The sequence below is a fragment of the Salvelinus fontinalis genome, chromosome 33 (assembly GCF_029448725.1).
Source record: "Salvelinus fontinalis isolate EN_2023a chromosome 33, ASM2944872v1, whole genome shotgun sequence".
Classification (NCBI taxonomy): domain Eukaryota; kingdom Metazoa; phylum Chordata; class Actinopteri; order Salmoniformes; family Salmonidae; genus Salvelinus; species Salvelinus fontinalis.
In genome coordinates this window covers 26,856,892-26,883,587 of record NC_074697.1, presented here as the reverse complement: position 1 = coordinate 26,883,587, position 26,696 = coordinate 26,856,892, and the positions used below count along the sequence as shown (strand labels likewise).

The following is a 26,696-nucleotide window of genomic DNA, read 5'->3' as shown; positions in this document are numbered from 1 at the left end:
GACACAGTCAGCAAATTATTCATCCTTTTTATTAAATTCTGCATACAAATTGATCTAGTACACAAACTGTTTGTGGCAACCTTCTAATCTCGACTTGAGCTGTTGACAAGAGGACCACTTCTGTGAAAAAGAAAGAGAGGGAAGCCCACAGTTGAAAAGACATTGTATTGTTTTCTCTCTCCACTTCAGTGTTTTTCATACCTGCCTCTTCATCTGTGTGCGTGTGTGTGTTGGGGCCCACTCTCTGTCATACTGTGAAAACAGTTAATGTAGCCCAGAACCCACAGATGAACAGTGTCACGCCCAATATTGTGCAGCAATATTGGCCTTCTCTTCCTCTTAAAGCTTTGTTAACACCCAGTCCCCCTGTTGCTGTTAATGTCTACATCAACCATTTGTTAGTTGCTATGAATGGCCTTCATCACCACATTGAGGCTGCAGTAGATATAAAGAACTAAAAGCATGGAATCCATTAGTCTGCATTTATTGTGGACATTTGCCATTCACCAAACTAAATATGTTGCCTTTTATTACTTAGATTTCCTAAATGCCATCTTGAGAGTTAGGCTACGTAACATTGTTAAATTCTGTTAGGCATTCCCTTAGGCATTCTAGTGTTTCTAGATAAATAATAGATACAGTAGGCTATTTGGGGTTTCACATTTCATCAACAGCCACATTTTCCCTAAGGTGTGCAAGCGCAAAAATATTCAAAATTTCCTTTAGCCCAAAGGGCTATGTTTCCTAAAGTAGAACCCCATCATGTTGAGTAAAAACAGATGTCATATAGAATACCACAGTATGAGTCATAATACCCATAAAAACTAGCGTCAAACAGGGAAATGGTTCCAATTGTTTTTCCGCCATTCATTTTTCCCATAGGGGATTTTAGAAGCACTTCAAATAAGGGTTGTTTCATGTAGGCTTACCCTGGCGTGAAGTTTTGATAACCGTGTAAATCTCTCTAGAAGAAGGTGACTTATCAAAATATATGCCTGTATTTCCCCCACCAAAAAGGAAACGCTAATTATTTGATAATGTGGCTATCACAAAGAACTACAAATGCCATGATGATCTGGATGAGACTGGTGAATCAAGGTAAAGATAACTCTCTCTGAATTAACTATCTAATGTTAGCTAAATGTAGTATTTAAGAAATGTCTACATTTCTATAAATTTACAATTCTGTGAAGTCTTGTGCAAGTTTAAAATTGACATAATACCTGTTAGCAAAGGTGCCAGCTAGAGATGATGTGCAGGAGCTTGCAGGGATTTGTAGAGTTTGCATTATGTCTACTTTGATACGAATTAGCATTTTCGAATCTGAGAGTAAATGAAGCCAAATATATTGATATAAGTCACCTTGTCCGAGAGAGATTTACATGGTTATCAAAGCCTACACGAAACATAGCCTTTATTTTAATACCCAATGTGAAAAATGAATGGTGGGTGAACAATTGGAACCATTTCCGTGTTTGACCGCTAGGTTCTGTGGGTATTATGACACTTCCACTGTGGGGCTCTATTGCATAACATTCTGTATATCTGTAACAATGGAATAATTTAATGTCGGTCCTCGCACCAGTCTCGCCACTAGAGCGCGCACCGTTCGTGTCCCACATCAAAAGTGATTAGAAAAAGACAGGGGTGCTAGCGGAAACCTATCCGGTCTTCAGTGCTCTGCGAAGAAGTTGGGGGGAGTCTCGTCTCGACCTCCAATCAGAATAGCTAGTCGCAGCACTGACAGTTAATATAAAACCGCAAGACATCTCTCTAGCTTGCCTGATGCACACAATGATATGGGACTAATAAAAATGGGAGCGGAGGTTGAGTCTCTTGCAGGATTCCTTGGCGCTGTGAAGTAAACTGGATTGTCCAGGCGAGCCAACTATCTAAATTCCTATTTGATGGTCAAGGTATGTCTGAAAATGTGTGAGCAAGTTAGAATAACCCTTATTATCAACGGTATTTTAGAGTTTTCTTTGGATTTCAAGGTTTTCAAGCCTCGGAACGACGGAGGTCAGATCATATTTCTGATTTCTCAGAAAAACGTTGCTCCTCATAGGCTATTAGGCTCAAATTGTACATATTATTTCATTACAACTATAATCATATAGCTACTTTATATTTTAAACCCCTGAAAAGCATTACTTATTCACAGGCCAAATGCGTAAACGTGGTTGGGTGATGTGCTTCAGAGAAAGTGACAAATCGAGTGATGATTGACAGAGAAAGGTGGCAGGACTTGGTAGTAGTCTGGTAGATATGAGATTTGATTCATTTCTCAGGTACCACACGGATGAGCTTGACAGTCTCAGAAAAGTCGGTAGGCTGCAAGGTAAGGCTAGGTTTGCCACGGCTACAGGACATGTGATTTCCAGCGGAAAACGAAGTTAATTTGCTAGCCTTATAGTCGTATTACTCCTCCATTTCATATTACGCTTAAGTACTAAATCATTTTTTCTTGAAAGTGTCATGTAGGCAGCCTATGTGGATATGCATGCATAGGGCTTTGAGTCAGACTTTATCTAAAGAATGCAAGGAAGACATTGCCATGGCTTTACGATTATTATGGCAAACACGAGAAACGTCACTCTAAAATCTAATGTTGAGATAATGGCATGCCATGTCTATAGAATATGGGTAAAGCTAAATCACAACCACCATCCACGGGGGACGCACCCATGCACCATGTTGTGTATTCCTCAATTCCAAATGAATGTGAAAGATAGGTACCATCTGAACTATGACATGAGGTGTCTGAAATTATGAAATTAGTGCCCATTGTTTCCATTAATTTGGGATTGAGTCAGGTAGCTAGATATTCAAAACAGATGGTGTAAAACTCATTTTAAGACCACTTATGACGTCTTAACACGCTATGTAAACTCTAACCATACACTGACAGCACAGACAGATGGACAGTGCTATCAGTGCAATAGTTCAACCATATGAATCATGGAAAATGAGGAGTTACTTGTTGTTGCCCTGATGAGCCTAGCCTATACTGTTTTCTGTACTACTTCTAGTTCACATTAAACGTGGCTCTTCTTAATGTCATGCATTAATTTGGCTTAAATGGATTAGCGTGCCCACACCATCTATCTCCTAATTACATTGTTTGTATGCTTTGACTTTGGGATTAGGCTGGTAAAATACACTCTAGAAAGAATAGGTTCTATCTAGAACCTAAAAGGCTTCTTCGGCTGGCCCCATAAGAGAACCCTTTCAATGGTTCAATTTAGAACCCTTTTTTATTTCCAGGTAGAACTCTTTCCACAGAGGGTTTTACCTAAAATCAAAAAGGGTTTTACCTAAAATCAAAAAGGGTTTTACCTAAAATCAAAAAGGGTTTTACCTAAAATCAAAAAGGGTTTTACCTAAAATCAAAAAGGGTTTTACCTAAAATCAAAAAGGGTTCTCCTATGGGGACAGCCGAATAACCCTTTTGGAACCTTTTTTTCTAAGAGTGGACTCCACCACATGGAGGATGCTTCTGAACTCTGATAGACCTGCTGAATGAGCAGCAGAGATCAGGTATGCGTTACATTGCAAAGGCCTACGTAGGCCTATACTAATGAGGCTCAACCCACCCTTAGATGCCGGGACATCAAATTAGACTGAACAATAGCTGAAAATGCATTAAGACATCCTTCCCAGTTCCCACATAGCTTAGCTTTTTATTACTCACATGTTGAGAGTTAAAGAATAACCAAAGTCAGATGAAATGTACCGTGCATTCGGAAAGTATTCAGACCCCTTCACCTTTTCCACATTTTGTTACGTTACAGCCTTGTTCTAAAATGTATTCAATTATTTGGATTCAACTACACACAATAGCCATAATGACAAAGCGAAACAGGTATTTAGACATTTTTGCTAATGGATAAAAAATTTAAAGTAGAAATAGCTTATGTACAGTACATAAGTATTCAGACCCTTTGCTATGAGACTCAAAATTGAGCTTGGGTGCATCCTGTTTCCATTGAGATGTTTCTACAACTTGATTGGAGTCCACCTGTGGTAAATTCAATCGACTGGACATGGTTTGGAAAGGCACACACCTGTCTATATAAGGTCCCAAAGTTGACAGTGCATGTCAGAGCAAAAACCAAGCCATGAGGACGAAAGAATTGTCTGTAGAGCTCTGAGGATTGTTTTGAGGCACAGATCTGGGAAAGGGTACCAAAAAATGGCTGCTGCATTAAAGGTCTCCAAGAACAGTGGCTTCCATCATTCTTAAATGGAAGAAGTTTGGAACCACCAAGACTCTTCCTAGAGCTGGCCGCACGGCCAAACTGAGTATCCGGGTCAGAAGGGCCTTGGTCAGGGAGGTGACCAAGAACCCGATGGTCACTCTGACAGAGCTCCAGAGTTCCTCTGTGGGGATGGGAGAACCTTCCAGAAGGACAACCATCTCTGAAGCACTCCATCAACCAGGCCTTTATGGTAGAGTGGCCAGACGGCAGTCACTCCTCAGTGAAAGGCACACTACAGCCTGCTTGGAGTTTGTCAAAAGGCACCTAAAGGACTCAGACCATGAGAAACAAGATTCTCTGGTCTAATGAAACCAAGATTGAACTCTTTGGCCTGAATTCCAAGCGTCACGTCTGGAGGAAACCAGGCACCGCTCATCGCCTGGCCAATACCATCCCTACGGTGGAGCATGGTGGTGGCAGCATCATGCTCTTGGGATGTTTTTGAGCGGCAGGGACTGGGAGACTGGTCAGGATCGAGGGAAAGATGAATGGAGGAAAGTTATAAGAGATCTTTGATGAAAACCTGCTCCAGAGTGCTAAGGACCTCAATCTGGGGTGAAGGTTCACCTTCCAATTGGACAACGACCCTGTTTAACACGCTGACAACACCGGACACGTCGCGTGCGCGAGCTGTGCAAAATAATCATAATCATAATAATAATACACATACAGTTGAAGTCGGAAATTGACATACACTTAGGTTGGAGTCATTAACTTGTTTTTCAACCACTCCACAAATTTCTTGTAAACAAACTATAGTTTTGGTAAGTCGGTTAGGACATCTACTTTGTGCTTGACACAAGTCATTTTTACAACAATTGTTTTCAGACAGATTATTTCACTTAAAAGTCACTATATCACAATTCCAGTAGGTCAGAAGTTTACATACACTAAGTTGACTGTTCCTTTAACCATCTTGAAAAATTCCAGGAAATTATGTCATGGCTTTAGAAGCTTCTGATAGGCTAATTGACATAATTTGAGTCAGTTGGAGGTGTACCTGTGGATGTATTTCAAGGCCTACCTTCAAACTCAGTGCCTCTGTGCTTGACATCATAGGAAAATCAAAAGAAATCAGCCAAGACCTCAGAAAAAAAATTGTAGACCTCCACAAGTCTGGTTCATCCTTGGGAGCAATTTCCAAACGGCTGAAGGTACCACTTTCATCTGTACAAACAATAGTACTCAAGTATAAACACCATGGGACCTCGCAGCTGTCATACCGCTCAGGAAGGAGACGCGTTCTGTCTACTGTGGTGTGAACTTCAAATCAATCCCAGAACAGCAGCAAAGGACCTTGTGAAGATGCTGGAGGAAACCGGTACAATAGTATCTATATCCACAGTAAAACGAGTTCTATATCGACATAACCTGAAAGGCCGCTCAGCAAGGAAGAAGCCACTGCTCCAAAACCGCCATATATCAAATCAAATGTATTTATATAGCCCTTCGTACATCAGCTGATATCTCAAAGTGCTGTACAGAAACCCAGCCTAAAACCCCAAACAGCAAGCAATGCAGGTGTAGAAGCACGGTGGCTAGGAAAAACTCCCTAGAAAGGCCAAAACCTAGGAAGAAACCTAGAGGAACCAGGCTATGAGGGTGGCCAGTCCTCTTCTGGCTGAGCCGGGTGGAGATTATAACAGAACATGGCCAAGATGTTCAAATGTTCATAAATGACCAGCATGGTCAAATAATAATAATCACAGTAGTTGTCGAGGGTGCAGCAAGTCACCACCTCAGGAGTAAATGTCAGTTGGCTTTTCATAGCCGATCATTAAGAGTATCTCTACTACCATACTACGGTTTGCAACTGCATATAGGGACAAATTTCGTACTTTTTGGAGAAATATCCTCTGGTCTGATGAAACAAAAATAGAACTGTTTGGCCATAATGACCATCGCTATGTTTGGAGGAAAAAGGGGAGGCTTGCAAGCAGAAGAACACCATCCCAACCGTGAAGCACGGGGGTGGCAGCATCATGTTGTGGGGGTGCTTTGCTGCAGGAGGGAATGGTACACTTCACAAAAAGATGGCATCATTAGGAGGGGAAATTATGTGGATATATTGAAGCAACATCTCAAGACATCCGTCAGGAAGTTAAAGCTTTGTCGCAAATGGGTCTTCCAAATGGACAATGACCCCAAGCATACTTCCAAAGTTGTGGCAAATGGCTAAAGGACAACAAAGTCAAGGTATTGAAGTGGCCATCACAAAGCCTGACCTCAGTCCTAAAATTTGTGGGCAGAACTGAAAAAGCGTGTGCGAGCAAGGAGGCATACAAACCTGACTCAGTTACACCAGCTCTGTCAGGTGGAATGGGACAAAATTCACCCAATTTATTGTTGGAAGCTTGTGGAAGGCTACCCAAAACGTTTGACCCAAGTTAAACAATTTAAAGGCAATGCTACCAAATACTAATTGAGTGTATGTAAACTTCTGAACCACTGGGAATGTGATTAAATAAATAAAAGCTGAAATAAATAATTCTCTACTAATGTTCTGACATTTCACATTCTTAAAATAAAGTGGTGATCCTAACTTTACCTAGTCAGGGAATTTTTACTAGGATTAAATCACAGGAATTGTGAAAAACTGAGTTTTAAATTTATTTGGCTAAGGTGTATGTATACTTCCAACTTCAACTGTACATGTTATTCAATCATTGCCCCCACACTGCTCGTGCGCACCAACGAGCGTCTGCTTTGCAAAGTGCTAAAATTTAAGTCAGTTCTATTCGTGACACAGAATGCGATGCAAGTCCTGCTTCTCCCATCTCCTCATTGGCTTTTTAGAAGCATATACCCACGTGCTGTCTCCTCATTGGTTATACCCACATGGGTGATTGAAAGATGAACTGAGGTCGGTTGTGGTAATTCACCTTATTATGAAAGTTAGTTGCCAATTGCCATATAAAGTCCAAAGAAGAAAAGCCTGGAAGGAGGAGAGATGACTAGAAACGATTCGGTTGACTGCTTTATGTGTGGATTAATTGTCGAAGTAGAGGACTTTGTGCATGTCAGGTAAAATAGCAACTCAATGTTTATATCCCAGGACAAATTAGCTAGTAACAGCAAGCTAGCTAGCTAAATAAGACAAATTGGCTAGCAACTGCTAGCTAGCTAAATTGCCATAAATGTTTAATGCTTTTGGACCTGTCACCCAAATTAATATAATTGGTTCAATGTTTGTTTTGATATTTCAACCTGCGTGTCATGATCGTGTTTGGTGTGGGGGGACAAAATCAATTTGCACACAATGGTGCACACGGATGCACGCACGAGTCCAGTTTGGGCATGGGTAAGCACACAGCCAAGACAACGTAGGAGTGGCTTCTGGACAAGTCTCTGAATGTCCTTGAGTGCCCCAGCCAGAGCCCAGACGTGAACCCGATCAAACATCTCTGGAGAGACCTGAAAATGGCTGTGCAGCGACGCTCCCCATCGAAACTGACTGTAAGGACCAACGCCGGAGACGAGAAGCAGGTACAGGGTATTGACATTTAATTAGGAACAGACAAAGAGCAAGACAGAATCAGCGTCAGCACACGGATACACAATGACAAACAACAATCAATGCAACAGTTGGGAACTGACAAATATAGGGTAGGTAATAAACAGGTGATTGAGTCCAGGTGAGTCCATTATCGCTGATGCGCGTGACGGAGGAAAGGCAAGTGTGCGTAATGATGGTGGCAGGAGTGCGCAATGCTGGGGAGCCTGGCGCGGGGAAGAGTGGGAGCTGGTGTGACACTGACAGAGCTTGAGAGGATCTGGAGAGAAGAATCGGAGAAAATCCCCAAATACAGGTGTGTCAAGCTTGTAGCGTCATACACAAGACGACTCCAGGCTGTAATCGCTGCCAAAGGTGCTTCAACAAAGTACTGAGTAAAGGGTCTGAATACTTATGTAAATGTTATATAAAAATAAAAAAACTATTTTTGCTTCGTCATTACGGGGTATTGTGTGTAGATTGATGAGGAGAGATAAAAATAGATTTAATCAACTATAGAATAAGGCTGTAACGTAACATCATGTGGAAGAAGGTAAGGGGTCTGCATTCTTTCCAAATGCACTTTATATGGTTTATTACGAGGATAGAAGAGTGTTGAAAGATAAGATCCTAAAAGTGAGATGTGTTTAGCCTATAATTTCCCGTAAGGAGAGTTGAGGTGCGGACAGCCATAGTTGTCAAGTAATTATAGTGGTAAATGTTGGGCTGATTTGAAGTCTGGGCTAACGGTCATTTGCTGTAATTTATTGGTGGAAGGATGAGAAACACCTGGTGTGGAAATGTTCACGGCCCCCAGTAAAAGAGCAGCAGATGTATTCATGGATAACATACATGGACAATGAAGAGAAAGGGAAAGACACTAGCTAGCACCAATGTAGTAGACTAGACTTCTAAACTAAATGAGCACTTCGTTTTAGCCACAGATTCCCACTGCATGGCTTTAGACTGCCCCCTCATCTGTTTTTTAATAAAACCATTCACTCAGGGTGTAGTCGGTGTCTGGGGAGGATGGAGGATGATGATTTCCTGTTAAAATAATTGTTTTTATTAAAAGGAAAACATGGGTAGTAAAAGTTCATCCAGTATTATGAAAACACAACCTCATGAAAGATATATACCTTATCTTGGATTTGTGTGAAGTCAGTAGTGATGCACTGATATGCCATTTGTTGCCGATACCGATATCCAATATTTTCCTTGCCAAAAAAAACGATACCGATATAAAAATATTTTGTGGCCTTTTTAAGCATTCTAGCACAGTTAAATAGTTAACACACACACATGGACACAGCGGTCTAAGGCACTGCATCTCAGTGAAAGAGTGGTCACTACAGTCCCTGGTTCGAATCCAGGCTGTATCACATCCAGCCGTGATTGGGTGTCCCATAGGGTCGCGCACAATTGGCCCATCGTCGTCCGGGCCGTCATTGTAAATATGTATTTGTTCTTAGCTGTCTTCCTTAGTTAAATAAAGGTTACACTCATACACTGACCAAAAAGTTATTTTGTTTCCAGTTACATATGTCCCCATTACCAGTAAAATGTAATCAAAACCTATTTCTTTCACTTACTTGCTGTGCTGTTTCGTCGTTCATTTGATCAGTCGTTTCATTCTTAACCAGGATTTCTATGGAACGCCATTTGGGACTTTGCGTGTCAAAAAAAACGATTTGACGTGTCAAATAAGCTTGTTGACCAATCAGGACCTGAATATGACTGCACTTCACATAATAATTTAACACGCTCATACATTTATTTACGTAGTTATTACACATTGATTACACTATCACTCGTATTTCATATGTCACAACGATTCATCGATACGTATGCTATTATGCTGGTAAAGTTGTCTCGCGCACCTACAGTGCAGGTCATAACAAAAAGCTAGCTAGCTCATGGATGCAAACAATGTTCTTCCCCAATAACATAGCATAACGACATCATCTGTTTCATTAGCATAGTTAGCTAGCTAACTATTTAGCTAGGTGTCATCTAAAATAACCCTAATTTATACATTTCTATTAGATTAACGGTGGTTAATCTTAAATGTGGTTGGACCCATCTATGTGAAGCTAGCCACAATAAGGATTAGGCTACAACTGTGGACTTTGCGGTTAGCCTTCAAAATAAAAGTTTTGCATAATTCTACAATTTGCATCACTGTCAATGCCATACTTTTATTTAGAAGGAAAACCGCAAATTCCACTATTGTACCTAATCCTTAGTGTGGCTAGCTTCACAAAACATACCCCGGTCCAGTCGAGCCTCACTAGCCAGATGATGCTAGCTGGGTGCTTATAACGTTAGCTTTGGGCAACAGGGTTAAGTAGCTGGCTAGTGTCGTGGAAGTAAACAGTCAATCATATTTCTCAAATACCGGAGCCTATGAGTTCAATTAGACTTTTATTACAATATAACAAAAGCCGAGCTGGTTCGTGAAGCAACTCCCTTTCCTGTCTTGACACATACTTCTTATACATTTTTCCTCCTTACGTCTTCCCCTCTGGCATTTAGCCACCGTTATCTTTTTGCCTTGCACTAACTTTTATTTGGTTTCACATTAGGGCTTGGAAATTGTAGAGCAGGGTTTCTTAAACTTTTTCAACCCAAATGAGAAATTCTGTGTTTTCCTGGGACCCAAGCTTAGGAACATGTGCAACTATATGTAAATAGTGGTACATTTCATTGCCCTTATGCCTAAAACAAATGCAATATAGACAAAAACAAATAACAATGAAATGAAATAGCCATATAAATAGCTAGTCATGTTTATTTCCCCCATTTTTAAAAACTCTTACATATCTGTCTAGGTTGGAACTGTTGCTGTTAAAATTCAATACATTTTCATTCTGAACTGGAACAAACTGATTGATCACATCACACAGAACAGGGTCAGAACAGCAAAACAGAACAGGGTCATTGTCCATTTTGAAGACCCATTTGCGACCAAGCTTTAACTTCCTGACTGATGTCTTGAGATGTTGCTTCAATATATACACATCATTTTCCTATCTCATGATGCCATCTATTTTGTGAAGTGCACCAGTCCCTCCTGCAGGAAAGCACCCCTACAACATGATTCTGCCACCCTCGTGCTTCACGGTTGGGATGGTGTTCTTCGGCTTGCAAGCCTCCCACTTTTTCCTCCAAACATAACAATGGTCATTATGGCCAAACAGTTTTATTTTTGTTTCATCAAACCAGAGGACATTTCTCCAAAAAGTACGATCTTTGTCCCCAGGTGCAGTTGCAAACCGTAGTCTGTCTGTTTTATGGCGGGTTTGAAGCAGTGGCTTCTTCCTTGCTGAGCGGCCTTTCAGGTTATGTCGATATAGGACTCGTTTTACTGTGGATATAGATACTTTTGTACCCGTTTCCTCCAGCATCTTCACACGGTCCTTTGCTGCTGTTCTGGGATTGATTTGCACTTTTCGCACCAAAGTAGGTTCATCTACAGGAGACAGAACACGTCTCCTTCCTGAGCGGTATGACGGCTGCGAGGTCCCAGGGTGTTTATACTTGCGTACTATTGTTTGTACAGATGAACGTGGTACCTTCAGTCATTTGAAAATCGCTCCCAAGGACAAACCAGGCTTGTGGAGGTCTACAATTTTTTTTCTGAGGTTTTGGCTGATTTCTTTTGATTTTCCTATGATGTCAAGCAAAGAGGCACTGAGTTTGAAGGTAGGCCTTCAAATACATCCACAGGTATACCTCCAGTTGACTCAAATTATGTAAATTAGCCTATCAGAAGCTTCTAAACCATGACATCATTTTCTGGAATTTTCCAAGCTGTTTAAAGGCACAGTCAACTTAGTGTATGTAAACTTCTGACCCACTGGAATTGTGATATAGTGACTTATAAGTGAATTAATCTGTCTGAAAACAATTGTTGTAAAAATTACTTGTGTCATGCACAAAGTAGATGTCTGAACCGACTTGCCATAACTATAGTTTGTTAACAAGAAATTTGTGGAGTGGTTGAAAAAGTTTTTTAAAACTTCCGACTTCAACTGTATACTACTATGAGATAGTACTCCCTTATTTCTGTTTTTCATCGCCATTTATATAATGACATCAATGCCTTGCTAGCTGACTTACTTTTCCACTGTCGAAGCACTGTTTCCTGAAGCATTCTGTCCTGTTCTGAAAGAATTCCCTGGGTATTCCATCATGCTGTGGATGTTTGGTCAGGACGTGTCATTATAAGAATTTGTTCGTTTTAATTGACTCATTACTAAGCACTTCCCCGCACAAAACACATTGAGGGAGCTCCTCGTTAATTCTCAAAGTTTGTATGAAAGAGAATCTTATCGGTGTATTGGCTTTTCATGACGATTGAGCTCAGTCAGAACTTGTTGCAAGCATGAGACCATTTGGCGAGTGGGAATGACAAATCAATGGCTTACAGCGCATCATCTGCTGTTGAACGACAGCGCTGCAGCGTGTGTCACGGAGTGATCTTCAAGAAAACTCCAGAAAAAAGATCTGGTAAACCGCAAAGCACACGGGCATCTCCCACTTGCGTAGCTGCCAAACTGAGCAGAGACCGCTCTAAGCAGAGAGCGCACTGAAAAGAGACTGCAGTTGCACTTGGCCAAATCAATTAATTAAATAAGGATTAATTTATTCTGACACGTCGTGACCCACCATTAACTTCTTGTCAATATGGGGGCGCTGTTTCACCAGTGGAAAAAATAGTGGCCAAATTAAACTGCCTCATACTCAATTCTTGCTCTTACAATATGCATATTATTATTACTATTGGATAGAAAACACTCTCTAGTTTCTAAAACCGTTTGAATTATTTCTCTGAGTGAAACAGAACTCATTCTGTAGCACTTTTCCTGTCAGGGAGTGAGATTTCAGAAATCCAGGTCCCTGTTCTGAGATCAGTTTATAAGTCCCCATGCAAGCTATGAGGGTACATGCACTGCATACGCCTTCCTCTAGATGTCAGTAAGCGGTGAGACTTTGAATGGAGTCGATTGCGCAATCTGGGACCTTATATTAGACCGTGGAACAGGAAGTACCGTTCATTTCAACAGTGCGCTTGGCGCATGAAGACATCAGAATAGCGTCCTGCAAACGCTTTCGTTTTAGTATTTCTATATCTCCGGTCATGTTTTTATTCGTTATAGGTGTTAAAGACATCATAAGGTAGTTAATTTAAACCGACTTATAGCAGTTTATTGCGATTTTCTGGGATTTCTTTGTGACGCGCTTCCATTTGTTGGGCACTTCTCCAGTGGGTGGCTAACGTTTAGCGGCTAATTCGACTGGACAAGAGGACATCTTTCAGCCAAAAGACGATTGTTTTCTCATTGTATAAGCACTATTTGTGCCGCTAAATATGGACATTTTCGAACAAACTCTATATGCATTGTGTAATATGATGTTACAGGACTGTCATCTGAAGAATTCTGAGAAGGTTAGTGAAAAAATTATTATTTTGGTGGTGAATACGTTATCGCTATGTTTAGCTGGAATCAATGCTGTTGTTTGGTTTGCTACTGTGCTAAGCTAATATAACGTTATATTGTGTTTTCGCTGTAAAACACTTAGAACATCTGAAATATTGTCTGGATTCACAAGATCTGTGTCTTTCAATTGCTGTACACTGTGTATTTTTAAGAAATGTTTTATGATGAGTAATTAGGTAATACACGTTGCTCTCTCTAGTTATTCTAGTCGATTTGTGATGGTGGCTGCAATGGTAAACTATGATTTATACCTGAAATATGCACATTCTTATAACAAAACATATGCTATACAATAAATATGTTATCAGACTGTCATCTGATGAGGTTGTTTCTTGGTTAGTGGCTATTTATATCTTGGCCGAATTTGTGATAGCTACTGATGCAGTAAGAAAATGGTGGAGTAAAAAAAAAGTCGTCTTTTGCTAACGTGGTTAGCTAATAGATTTACATATTTTGTCTTCCCTGTAAAACATTTTAAAAATCAGAAATGATGGCTTTATTCACAAGATCTGTATCTTTCATTTGGTGTCTTGGACTTGTGATTTCATGAACATTTTATTATATGATATCCCTGTGGCTTTAGGCTAGGCTATGCTAGTCAGCTTTTGTGATGGGGGGGCTCCCGGATCCGGGTTTGGTAGGCGTTAGAGGTTAACAGGTCCGGGTCGTGACCCATACTTATAGAAAGGCTGCTGTAGAGCATCAGCAATAGTTAAAAAAGACAGACATGTTCTCGACTAAGAAAGGTGCATGCATGTGTAACCATAGCAACAGTACATATCAGGCTATACCACTTACAGGAATAACCAGTCGTGTCCACAGCCCAGACAGGTGCGTGTCTAATGGTGTCTAATGACCAAGAGCACATATAGAGTGCACTAGTTGTGCTGGCTCCTTCTGAAATAAATAATTGCCACATATGTTCTGGGAAAAAAACAATACTAGCAATTTATTTTCATGAACTGAAGTTCAATTTCAATAGGCGAACAAGAAGTGGCAACCTAGCTAATACTTACTCACAAATATTCCTAAATCATTACTAAGAATAATGAAAAGGACTGCAGTTTCTACTGGTCATTGTTTTCAGGCTCGTTGTATTAGTGCAAGCTAGGTACCAAGCTAAAGCTAGTTACCCCAGATGTTGCAGTCGAATAAATTATGCTTTATTACCAACTCGGTATTGTTAACACATTGTTTGTGGCCGGTGTTTGTTTGTTTGCAGACTTTTTTTTACAGCTTTGACCGTGCTATTGTATCTTTTTTGACACACAAAGACCCAAACGGCGTTCCATAGCATGCATGTCGTGAAGCTAATAGCAGTGTGTATTACTGTGTAACTCCGGTAGTGCAACGTCTGAAAAATAGCGCACTTGTTAATGTGTACCTGTTCTCGACCAGTCGGCGAAGCCAACATCACCCACGACAGAGAACGGTTGTTTGTCAAGGGCAAGGAATTCAATTATTTTGGCTTTAATGGATTTCGCCTTTGAGTTGTCTCGCTGAAATTTTCTTACTCTTTCAAATGACTGCTCGACTTGTTGACTGCTCGATCCAAACAGCAGACATTGTGTGAGCTAAGTTAGGAATGCTGTGTTACACGTGTAGTGCAAAACTTTACATGGCGTCATTGCACAGTAGCTTTGACATCGGTTTTTGTTTTTTAACATCTGCGTTAAACTAGACATCGGGCCGATACCGATGTTGGCATTTTTAGCTAATATCGTCCCATTCCGATATGTTCACCGATATATTGTGCATCCCTAGAAGTCAGTGAAGGAAAAAACATAAGCATAATACATCTCTTGATCTTGTTTAATAGGGAAATATTTACTGACCATCATTTGATAGGGCATATCTCTTTTACTTATTTTGTCTATCTTGTATGGTAGGGGGGACTTAGGCTTTGAGTCAACAAAGAAAACAAATGTTGTCCCGATCGTTGTTAGAATAAATGGACCAAGGCGCAGCGTGCGTAGAGTTCCACATGTTTAATAAATGAAACTCACCAAAACAAATACAGAACAAAACGAGCGTGAAGCTATGCAGTGCTCACAAGCAACAATACATAAACAAGATCCCACAAAAACCCAGTGGGGAAAAAACTGCCTAAATATGATCCCCAATCAGAGACACCAATAGACAGCTGCCTCTGATTGGGAACCATACCAGGCCAACATAGAAATACAAAAACTAGAGTACCCACCCTAGTCACAATCGGCCTAACCGAATTAGAGAATAAAAGGCTCTCTAAGGTCAGGGCGTGACACATGTTCTCACAAACACACACACAGTTGCTCAACTGGATACAGGGAAACTGTGACTTATTTATGTGCAAATCTGATAGATCTTTGCAGAATTATATTTTTTAACTAACATTTTGCGACATTACTCAAATTCGGTATACATTTGCCTGATTAAACATCAGAACCAGTATTACTGGGCTTTTTTTTAACCTTCAGATTAATAGAATAAACGGTCTCAACCACCACACAAAAGGAACAACTCCAGTTGAGTAAATCAGAGTTTCTGGGAAGCTTAACACATAATCAGCCTTCATGTTGAATCTCAAGTATTCCAGATGTCCTTTTTGATTATCCAACATCCCCTGTTACATAAGAACATTCTGTAGCCTTTGGAACTTTTCAAACCTTTTACTTCAGTGGACTAAATTAGGGCCACGCAGAGTGTTTCTTGGTAGTCTTAAACAAATCTACTTTGAAACTAAAGTATACACCTCACACACATGGTCAAGTTGTTCAAAAAAGAAGACACCTGTACCATGCCGGATAAAGTATGTATCTCATTTTGAGTTTGCATCCCAATATTACACTTTATATACATCACTGAAGACTGAAATATAACAAAACCCCTTGACATAAACACCGGATTTTCTTCTGTTTAAAAACATTATGTTTATTAATTACGAAATTATAAAAGATATTAATAACATTCCACCCATGAGGCCAGTAGAGGTCAATTTGGTCATTTGACTACAGGAAAGCTTGATGTGATAACCTTCCACAGACTATACCTAGCTTTGGCCCACTACACAAATTAATGATCAATCCTTCAATGGCTTTTCTGCTGGGTCATGCTTGGGTATACACCTCCTGAACGCTTATCCAGTTGTTATACAACTACAACTGTTAAAGCAGCAATCAGCAATTGAAACAACACTAAAGCCCTCCCCACCACTGTTTTGGTAAAACGCGGTTGGGATGGGGCTAGAGAAATGTTACTACTCTCAAAAGACAGAGCTTTAGATGCAAGGACAGACCATCCATGATATCAAAATGATAGTTTTAACCATGTTTTTAGGCAATACAGTGATTGTTTTTCATTTACTTTGTTTACAAACATTGGTGGAAAACAAGCTTATATTTTGTGTTCTGATGGGGTATGACAGTTTAACTAAACTCATGAGGCATTTATAAGTTATATTCTTTAAATACTCAATGGGTACATATCATTAATTTATAAGTACAAATTAAATGAATGTAGCAACTGCTGATTGCCCCTTTAACCTTTGTCCAATTTCCATGTGTTGCTTGTGGGTACTCTGTGCTCTGCTCATTATGGCAGTGTTGCTGCCAAGTGCACAAAGAGGTTTAGAAGCAGATCATTTTTCCTGCACAAAGGACGCGGGTTAGGTGTGTTCAGGAACTAAAGTCCTGTGAACCCCTAGCCTTCTCAGTTAGATATCTAGAGCTGTGCAGTGAACAAGAAACTATCAACAACAACAGAAAATAGTGGTATGAAGTGCATTTTCATTTTAAGTTATTGCTTGGTTATTAAACTTATTTATATGTTTTCAAGGTTTCTGAAGGCATCATTTAACTGTTCTGCCAATGGCATTCCATTGTTATTTGTGATACGGTAGTCATCAATGCGTACCTTTTGCCACACAATACTTAATATGTGAATGCGAACTTTCTAATGGTGTCTCGGACATCTTTATACATAACTGTCGGCTTGGAGGAGACCGATGAGGACTTTCCTAAAGACACATTAGACAGATTAGACACAGATATTATAAGGACCTTCAGTGACGATGTCTCCGCTTGCATCATCACAACCATGAATAGTTTGTGTTGTAAACTAAGAAAACATTTGTGATACATTTTGATAAAGAACATGAGGTCAAATCCATTGGGGGCCCAAAGGAAAGGGAAATTCGGGCTGTTGGTGTGTGTTGCAAGGAAAGTTTGAATTGTATCCAGAAACAAGAGTAACAAAGATGGCTACGGTGGCAATTTGAAAGGAACAACTCTTTATTTGAATTCTATAACTAAATTTACTGTCTGTTCCGAGTGTAATCTTCAATGTTATGTTGTTCAGATAAGTGGCTTGAGGGAAGAAATAGAGTTTAAAAACATGAACTACTAACATGCGTCTGCTAAATAAATATTATAAAAATCAAAAAACTAAATTATGGCCGTTAACACATTTGTCATATTTATTTAGTTTCATGTTTATGTGGAGATTATGTTTATGCATTATGTGTTTAACGCTAGCTGTATGTATTTATATCTCCGTAATGGAGTGCATATCAATGTGACTCACAGCTTATTTACTGCCTGTAGTGTCTATGGAGCCCCGATCTCCGCTTAATTTATCAGGATGTTGCTCTGTTCACCGGATGATGCAGAGTGTTGTTAATGGCCCATATACTGTGTGTTTATTTTGGGTCACTGAAAATTATATCCAATTAGCTGTACCTTTTTTATATTTGAAAAAAGGGAAGCAATAAGATTATTACTATTCCATGTATCTTTCCGTTTACCTTTTCTTAGATATACTACATGACCAAACGTATGTGGACACCTGCTCATCGAACATCTCATTACAAAATCATGGGCATTAAAATGTAGTTGGTTCCCCATTTTCTGCTATGACAGCCTCCACTCTTCTGGGAAGGCTTTCCACTAGATGTTGCAACATTTCTGCAGGGACTTGTTTCCATTCAGCCACAAGAGCATTAGTGAGGTCGAGGCACTGATGTTGGGCAATTAGGTCTGGCTCACAGTCTGCATTCCAATTCATCCCAAAGGTGTTCGATGGGGTTGAGGTCAGGGCTCTGTGCAGGCCAGTCAAGTTCTTCCACACCGATCTCGACAAACCATTTCTGTATGGACCTTGCTTTGTGCATGGGGGTATTGTCATGCTGAAACAGGAAAGGGTCTTCCCCAAACTGTTGCCACAAACTTGGAAGCACAGAATTGTCTACAATGTCATTGTATGCTGTGGCGTAAAGATTTCCCTTCACTGGAACTAAGGGGCCTAGCCCGAACCATGTAAAACAGACTCAGACCAATATTTCTCGTCCACCAAACATTACAGTTGGCACTAAGCATTGGGGCAAGTAGTGTTCTCCTAAGGGCCGCCAAACCTAGATTCGTCCATTGGACTGCCAGATGGTGAAGCGGGATTCATTACTCCAGAAAACACATTTCCACTGCTCCAGAGTCCAAAGGCGGAGCGCTTTACACCACTCCAGCCGACGCTTGGCATCGCGCATGGTGATCTTAGGCTTGTGTGTGTGGCTGCTCGGCCATGGAAACCCTTTTCATGAAGCTCCCGACGAACAGTTGTTGTGCTGACGTTGCTTCCCTAGGCAGTTTGGAACTCGGTATTGATTGTTGCAACTGAGGACAGACGATTTTTACAAGCTTCAGCACTCAGCGGTCCCATTCTGTCGCCTACCACTTCGTGGCTGAGCCGTTGTTGCCCCTAGACGTTTCCACTTTCGGTTGACCGGGGGAAGCTCTAGCAGGGCAGAAATTTGACAAACTGACTTGCTGGAAGGGTGGCATCCTATGACGGTGCCACGTTGAAAGTCACTGAGCTCTTCAGTAAGGCCATTCTACTGCCAATGTTTGTCTATGGAGATTGCATGGCTGTGTGCTCGATTTTATACACCTGTCAGCAACGGGTGTAGCTGAAATAGCCAAATCTACTCATTTGAAGAGGTGTCCACATACGTCAAATGTATTCAGATACACTAAAAGTAACATCTTTGTTTTATTTTTGTGTCCCCTCAGAGCATGATGGCGTTTCTCCTGTGTGTTAGTCTGTGGATGCTCCTGGCTGTCCATGGCCAGGCCGGAGCCGTGAAGAACTGCCACCCGGGTTGCCACTGTGAGGTGGAGAGCTTCGGCCTGTTCGACAGCTTCAGCCTGACCAGGGTGGACTGCAGGGGAGTGGGCCCTAGCACCAACCCCATCTCCATCCCCCTGGACACGGCCCACCTGGACCTGTCCTCCAACTCCATGTCCCTGCTGACCGACAACATGCTCTCTGGGCCTGGCTATACCACCTTGGTCAGCCTGGACCTCAGCAACAACCTTATCTCCATGGTCAGTCCCAAGGCCTTGTCCAGGCTGCGCTACCTGGAGTCTCTGGACCTCAGCCACAACTCGTTGGAGGGCCTGGACGAGGGCTGCTTCTCTGGCCTCCCCCTGGCCGAGGTGGACCTCAGCCACAACCACTTCCGAGAGTTTGATCTGGACATGTTCATCACTAAAGATCACGGAGAGCCAATCAGCGTGGATCTGTCCCACAACCGGCTGACAGTGGTCTCCTGGAGTTCTTCTAGGAGCCCCTTACTACATGTCCAGAGCCTGACTCTAGCAGCCAACCAGCTGAGGGCCGTGCCCAAGCTAAAAGGCATCCTGCTGAGGGACCTAAGCCTGGATGGGAACAGTATCTCCCGCATTGAGGAGGGTGCTTTTGAGGACCTCAAGGACCTTGTTTACCTGTCCCTCAGTGGGCTTCCTGAGCTCTTTAACATCCAGCCCAACTGTTTCAGAGGCCTACAGAACCTTCAGCTCTTGGACCTGTCCAACAATGCCAAGCTAAAAACACTGAGCCCAGCTGTGTTCAGTGAACTTGTGTCTCTACAGGAGCTCAATCTGTCCAACTCTGGAGTAACGTCATTGCCAAATAACATGCTAAGTCACTTGCCAATCATCAAGAGTATTACCCTGGGCCAGAATATCCATTGTTGGAGGGCTCAAAAGCAGGGCCAGTTTCACAGGCAGCTCGGACAGGAACAGAAACATGAGGTGCTAACCTGTGACGTTGAAGGGGTTATCTCGTGATTGTGTTCGGATCGTTGCCTTCAGTATGGACATCTAGCTAACACATTAGTGCTAAAACTGTGCCTTATATCACTATATGCAAAGAACACTTTTTGTTATTGCCGCCAATCAGGATAATTACTATTTGAACAGTTTTTGTTTAAATTCAAAAATGTGTATTTTGCTTTTATTCCAAAGGCCTGAGGTATTTATATAAATCCACTGTACTATCATGTCATGCTTGCTATGCATAAAGCATGTCTTTCAACTACAGTAACAAGCTAGCAATAGCATTGATGGATATTATATTAAAACCATTTCGTTTTTAGGATCTGGAAATAGAAACAGACCTCAGCCACTTGGGAAAATACTGTTATATTCCATAACAATCATCAGATCATTGAAGTATACACATTACTATGCAAGGACCACTCTTATTTCAGAACGAAAGGTCTTATGTAGAGTATATAGTTAAGTATGTCTATCATAGGAAGCTGGTGGGAGGAGCTATAGGAGGACGGGCTCATTTTAATGGCTGGAATGGAATAAATGAAACCGTATCAATCAATTTCATTTTTGATACCGTTTCAATCAATTTAATCAACGGTATCAATCAATTTAATCAAATGTATTTTTAAATCCCTTTTTACATCAGCAGATGTCACAAAGTGCTATACAGAAACCCAGCCTAAACCCCCAAACAGGAAGCAATGCCGATGTAGAAGCACAGTGGCTAGGAAAAACTCCCTAGAAAGACAGGAACCTAGGAAGAAACCTAGAGAGGAACCAGGCTCTGAGGTGTGGCCAGTCCTCTTCTGGCTGTGCCGGGTGAAGATTGGAAACCACATTTGACTGTTCCATTTATTCCATTCCAGCTGTTACAATGGGCACATCCTCCTATAGCTCCTTCCACCAGCCTCCTCTGATGTCTAGTTTTATTAAGTCGACGCATTCTCCTGCTATCTTGCTCAGTCATGTTTACATGGTCTAAGACCTAGAAGCCAACATTGTCTGTTCTGTTTCAAAGAGCAGTTGAGGTTGAAACTGAGGTTGAAATGTGGTCTGAACAAATCAATGCATAAACACATTTCTGAATGTCACCCAGGGGTTTTCGCTGCTCCGTTATTGAATCAGTTTCTCATGACCCTGACCATTCATTTCAAAACATAAAACGGTCTCCTTGTACTTGTATTAGACACAGACATGTTTTGTCCTGTATTTTCATATCTCTTCTGACAGAGAAGTGTGTTTTAACTGAAACACTATACCACATGTCATTTGATACATTGTATTATTCACCCTACTTTGAAATATTGTATATGTCGTAGCTATTCTACAGCATCGACTTTGGATCTACATTGGCCAAAATCCTTCAGATATTCTGTCCAACAACAACTGCATGTTTGAACACCTGCCTTGGTTGCTATCCCTGTGGTATAATATGGACCGAAAGAGACAATCAGCCTCATAACTGCACATGAGCTGGTTCGGATGTTAAACTTCTGCGTAAAGATTGTATATTTCTTATTGATAGTGTACAAAACATTAAGAACATCTTCCTAATATTCAGTTGCACCCCTGACCCCCCTTCTTCTTGCCCTCAGAACAGCCTCAGTTTGTCGGGGCATGAACTCTACAAGGTGTCAAACGTTCCACAGGGATTCTGGCCCATGATGACTCCAGTGCATCCTACAGTTGTATAAAGTTGGCTGGATGTCCTTTGGGTGGTTGAACATTCTTGATACACACAGAAAACTGTTGAGGGTGAAAAACTCAGCAGCGTTGCAGTTCTTGACACAAGCAGGTGCCCCTGGCACGTACTACCAAACACCGGTCACAGGCACTTAAATATTTTGTCTTGCCCATTCACCCTCTAAATGGCACATGTACACAATTAATGTCTCAAGGCTTAAAAATCCTTCTTTAACCTGTGTCCTCCCCTTCATCTACACTGATTTGAAGTAGATTTAACAAGTGACATCAATAAGGGATCATAGCTTTCACCTGGATTCACCTGGTCAGTCTGTCGTGGAAAGAGCAGGTGTTCTTAATGTTTTGTACACTCAGTTATAACTTTTTATAAATGTAAAATAAATTGATTATTCTCGCACTGACAGCTGTCCAAATAGTTTTGTAATGTCTGTGCAATGAATACGCAAGTTAGTACCCGCAAAACACCAGTCTCAACAGTGAAGAGGTGACTTCGGGATGCTGGCCTTCTAAGCAGAGTTGCAAAGAAAGAGCCGTATCTCAGACTGACCAATAAAAAAAATAAGATTAAGATGGGGGCAAAAGAACAGAGACACTGGACAGAGGAACTCTGCCTAGAAGGCCAGCATCCCGGAATCGCCTCTTCATTGTTGACGTTGAGACTGGTGTTTTGCGGGTACTATTTGATGAAGCTGCCAGTTGATGACTTGTGAGGCATCTGTTTCTCAAACTAGACACTCTAATGTACTTGTCCTCTTGCTCAGTTGTGCACCGGGGCCTCCCACTCTTTCTATTCTGGTTAGAGCCAGTTTGCGCTGTTCTGTGAAAGCAGTAGTACACAGCGTTGTACGAGATCTTCAGTTTCTTGGCAATTTCTCGCATGGAATAGCCTGCATTTGTCAGAACAAGAATAGACTGACGAGTTTCAGAAGAAAGTTCTTTGTTCCTGGCCATTTTGAGCCTGTAATCAAACCCACAAATGCTGATGCTCCAGATACTCAACTAGTCTAAAGAAGGCCAGTTTTATTGCTTCATTAATCAGAACAACCATTTTCAGCTGTGCTAACATAATTGCAAAAAGGTTTTCTAATGAGCAATTAGCCTTTTAAATAATAAACTTGGATTAGCTAACACAACATGACATTGGAACACAGGAGTGACGGTTGCTGATAATGGGCCGCTGTACACCTATGTAGATATTCCATTAAAATCAGCCATTTCCAGCTACAATAGTCATTTACAACATTAACAATGTCTACACTGTATTTCTGATCAATTTCATGTTATTTTAATATAGAAAAAAGTATATTTTCTTTCAAAACAAGGACATTGCTTAGCGACCCCAAACCTTTGAACGGTAGTGTCCATTGTCTGGGTTTCAACACACACCACACTTAAAGCCCACTGTCGTCACTCCAACAGGGTTTCACCATTTTCCAGAATTCCCTGTATTTCATAGAGCTGGATTCATGTGATTTCATTTTGTTTGCTGTACTGACTCATAGGATGTGTCCTGTAATAATAGCACTTATGTCTTCCTCAGTGCCTAGTGCATCACTTTATTTACTTTCACATGCTGCCTAACTTCCTTCCTTTATTTACTTTGAACTCTGCCTGTAAACGCACACAAACACACACTAGTGGTCTCGAGAGGTCCTTAAACACAAGCGGTCAGATACACTAGTTCCAGGCAGGGAGCCATGCAACTGTGGACTGATATCTGAAGCTGATGAGAGGGAAAGAGAAGGGGAGAAGGAGGAGAGCAGCCTGACTTTGTGTAATGGCGGCTGGCTGTAACTCCACAGATCTCTGCTCTGAGAGTGTTCCATTGTGTGCTCCTCCTCAGAGACACAGATAGCATCCAGGTGCCCACTCAGCCCCTTGCAGTGGTTGCCAAAGCACAGTTCTTTGAAATTCTAAGAGACCCGTGTACCAAAAAAATTCTGACTCCACAAAAGGTTTCCTCCAGATTACATCTATATTACAACATCCTGCTCAGGAAAAGTATGGCTTGCTAGGATCAACTAGACAGTATATTTCCTTAGTGATTTTGCTTCAGTTTATACTCTTTTAGATATATTTTAGCCAACATAGGAGCAAAAGAGGTTGTGTGTGAGAGAGAGTGATAAAGAGAGAGAAGCGCAAAAGTGATTTTCTGAGAGTTTGACCCTTTGCGGATGGCCCCATTAGTAAACCAGTTCCAGATGTTTGGGCCATTGTCCATCTTCTGGAGAGCAGGAATTTGGAGGCGGGGAGGCAGGAGGGTTGTCAATCACAACTACCTCCTTCAGGTCAGCCTGACAGGATCAACCTGAATGGTGTTAAATTACAAAACAAAACATTTGCAATCCAAATACAAGTAATCAGCATAATAACATAAATGAGAATCATAAGAGAGTCGCAAGGATTTTAACTTTTCTTTACTATTTATTTACCTGTTTGTAATCCAGTGACTCAATCTGCTGTGCACTATGGTTGTTACTTTATCTGTGGTTTTAGACTGATATCCACACGTCTCTCCAGGGAAATATAAAAGGTTCAGGTATATGAGGGGTCATGACACTCTCAGAGATACTGTATCAAGGTAGCCCATGAGAACACATAGCAGTGAGCCAAAGGCTCAACTCTCCTGAGTTGTTTTAATGCAGCAGTGGTTTGCTTACCACCCTCTGGAGACATGATTAACATCCCCAGGCCACTTCATAATGGATTATAAGATAGTGTTCATTACACACACACACACACACACACACACACACACACACACACACACACACACACACACACACACACACACACACACACACACACACAGCTGGCCATGGGCTCCATGCATTATGAATTCACTAGCTGAGAAAAATCTATGCTTCTCAGTAAATGTAAAGATTTTCATTACACTTTTTATGACAAAGTGTCTTCATCTGACAGAAAGAATAACACATCACGTGGAATTCACAGAAAATTGTCATACTGTAACCTGGATGTCTAAGAGTGGTTGCTAATGTACAGTAGCTATCTGCATACATACAATATATCGTATTGCCATTTGTATTGCATTGAACTAGCGTCATGTTTTATCAAAAATATTTTAAAGACCTCTGCAGCACCCTTATCAATAGCCCTGTTATCTACAGAATCCCTTTGCCTTTGGATCTGGCTTGAGGATTTTGATTGGCCGGTTCCCTAAGAGGAGGAAGTTATACCTCTAATAATGCCAGCATAGAGGGGCTCTCTAAAAACATGCCACTTCGATACAGCTACAACTGGAAGTGAGTTTTCGCTAACCATAACTCTTTTCCTAACCTTAACCTAATTCTGCTAACCTGCTATGAAAAGTAACTTCCAGTGGTAGCTGTATCCAAGTGGTGTGTTTTTAGGGTATGTCAGCAAGAGAGACAGTGAAGGATTCCCAAAGATTGTGGATACATGAAGATGTCCCACTCAGGCCATTTACCTTTTTTTTTTAAATTGGTCACAGATCCAGTCTGCTTTAGGGGTTGCTCCAATGCATTAGCAGCTGGGTCTGGTCTGCTTAGTTCATTGATTGTATATGAATCAGATAAAAAAGGAGCAAATGAGATCTCGCATCCTCTTCTGTCTCTAATGTCATGTGAGTAGGAAATGTGATATTGTTAAACCCAGGGGTAGATCAGATCCAAGGAGCTGGCCTAATAATAATCACACATGAAGTGCCTTCTTTGTTTCGCTTTAGCCCATGTGTTGATGGATGACCCACTTTTTTAACCTCCTCTTAGCCCTACTGTAATGACACTGTATGGTGGTGGGACTTTGTTCATATTCTGTGTCAACAGAGAAATAGGTTTACCTCATCAAAAACACAGCATGACATTCTGAAGTAACCCCCGTCTTACTCTTACTCTGTCTTACAGGAGAGCATTTCTTTGGTTTATCTATGCTTTAGTTTTTTGGTGTATCTGTACTTTACTATTTATATTTTTGACAAATTTTACTTCACTACATTCATAAAGACAATAATGTATTTGTTTCTCCATACATTTTCCCTGATGCCCAAAAGTACTCGTTATATTTTGAATGCTTAGCATGATAGGAAAATGGTCCATTCACACATTTATCAAGAGAACATCCATGGTCATCCCTACTGCCTCTGATCTGTGTCGTGGAAAATCTAATCAGAAAGGAAGAGACTGTAGATTCTTCAAAACTTAATTTATTATAAGAATTGCAATTCTGGAGCGGTTGACAATCACTCAAAAGGTGCAGTCAAGAGCCCAATGAACGAAAGTTGGGTCTGAGCTTTTATAACCTTTGTCTACATGGCAGTTTAGCAGGTGTTATATCATGATGGGAACATAGGGCAAAAAACAAGTGATAGCGCCAGTTGTGTTACTCGTTTCTGCTGATATAATTGTCGCTGATGCTCAAGCCAGCCTCTGTTCTCTTCATATCTCCACACAGCTGTGCCCTTGAAAGATATGAAAAGAACAGGATGGACCAAAAACTGGTCACTCTCAGACGGCCCTTTTTCTTTGCCCGTGTGACTAAGTTGAATGAACATAGGCAGAGTGGAAAAATGCCAGCTTCTTTTTACAAGACCTTCACACAGGCAGTGTAAATGTACAGGTTTAAGGCTCATGTGCATGTACATAAAAGAGTTTGTTATTTTCCACCA

At 41.1% G+C, this 26,696-nt stretch overlaps 1 protein-coding gene across 1 annotated transcript; it reads left to right on the top strand.

Moving 5' to 3' along the window:
* Positions 1 to 1,671: 1,671 nt before the first annotated feature.
* On the top strand, positions 1,672 to 22,451 carry LOC129831891 (tsukushi-like). The gene is made up of 2 exons (XM_055895446.1): positions 1,672 to 1,916; positions 19,298 to 22,451. The coding sequence occupies exons 1-2, from the start codon at positions 1,908 to 1,910 to the stop codon at positions 20,354 to 20,356; spliced, it is 1,068 nt and encodes a 355-aa protein (XP_055751421.1). The 5' UTR covers positions 1,672 to 1,907; the 3' UTR covers positions 20,357 to 22,451.
* Positions 22,452 to 26,696: the final 4,245 nt, after the last annotated feature.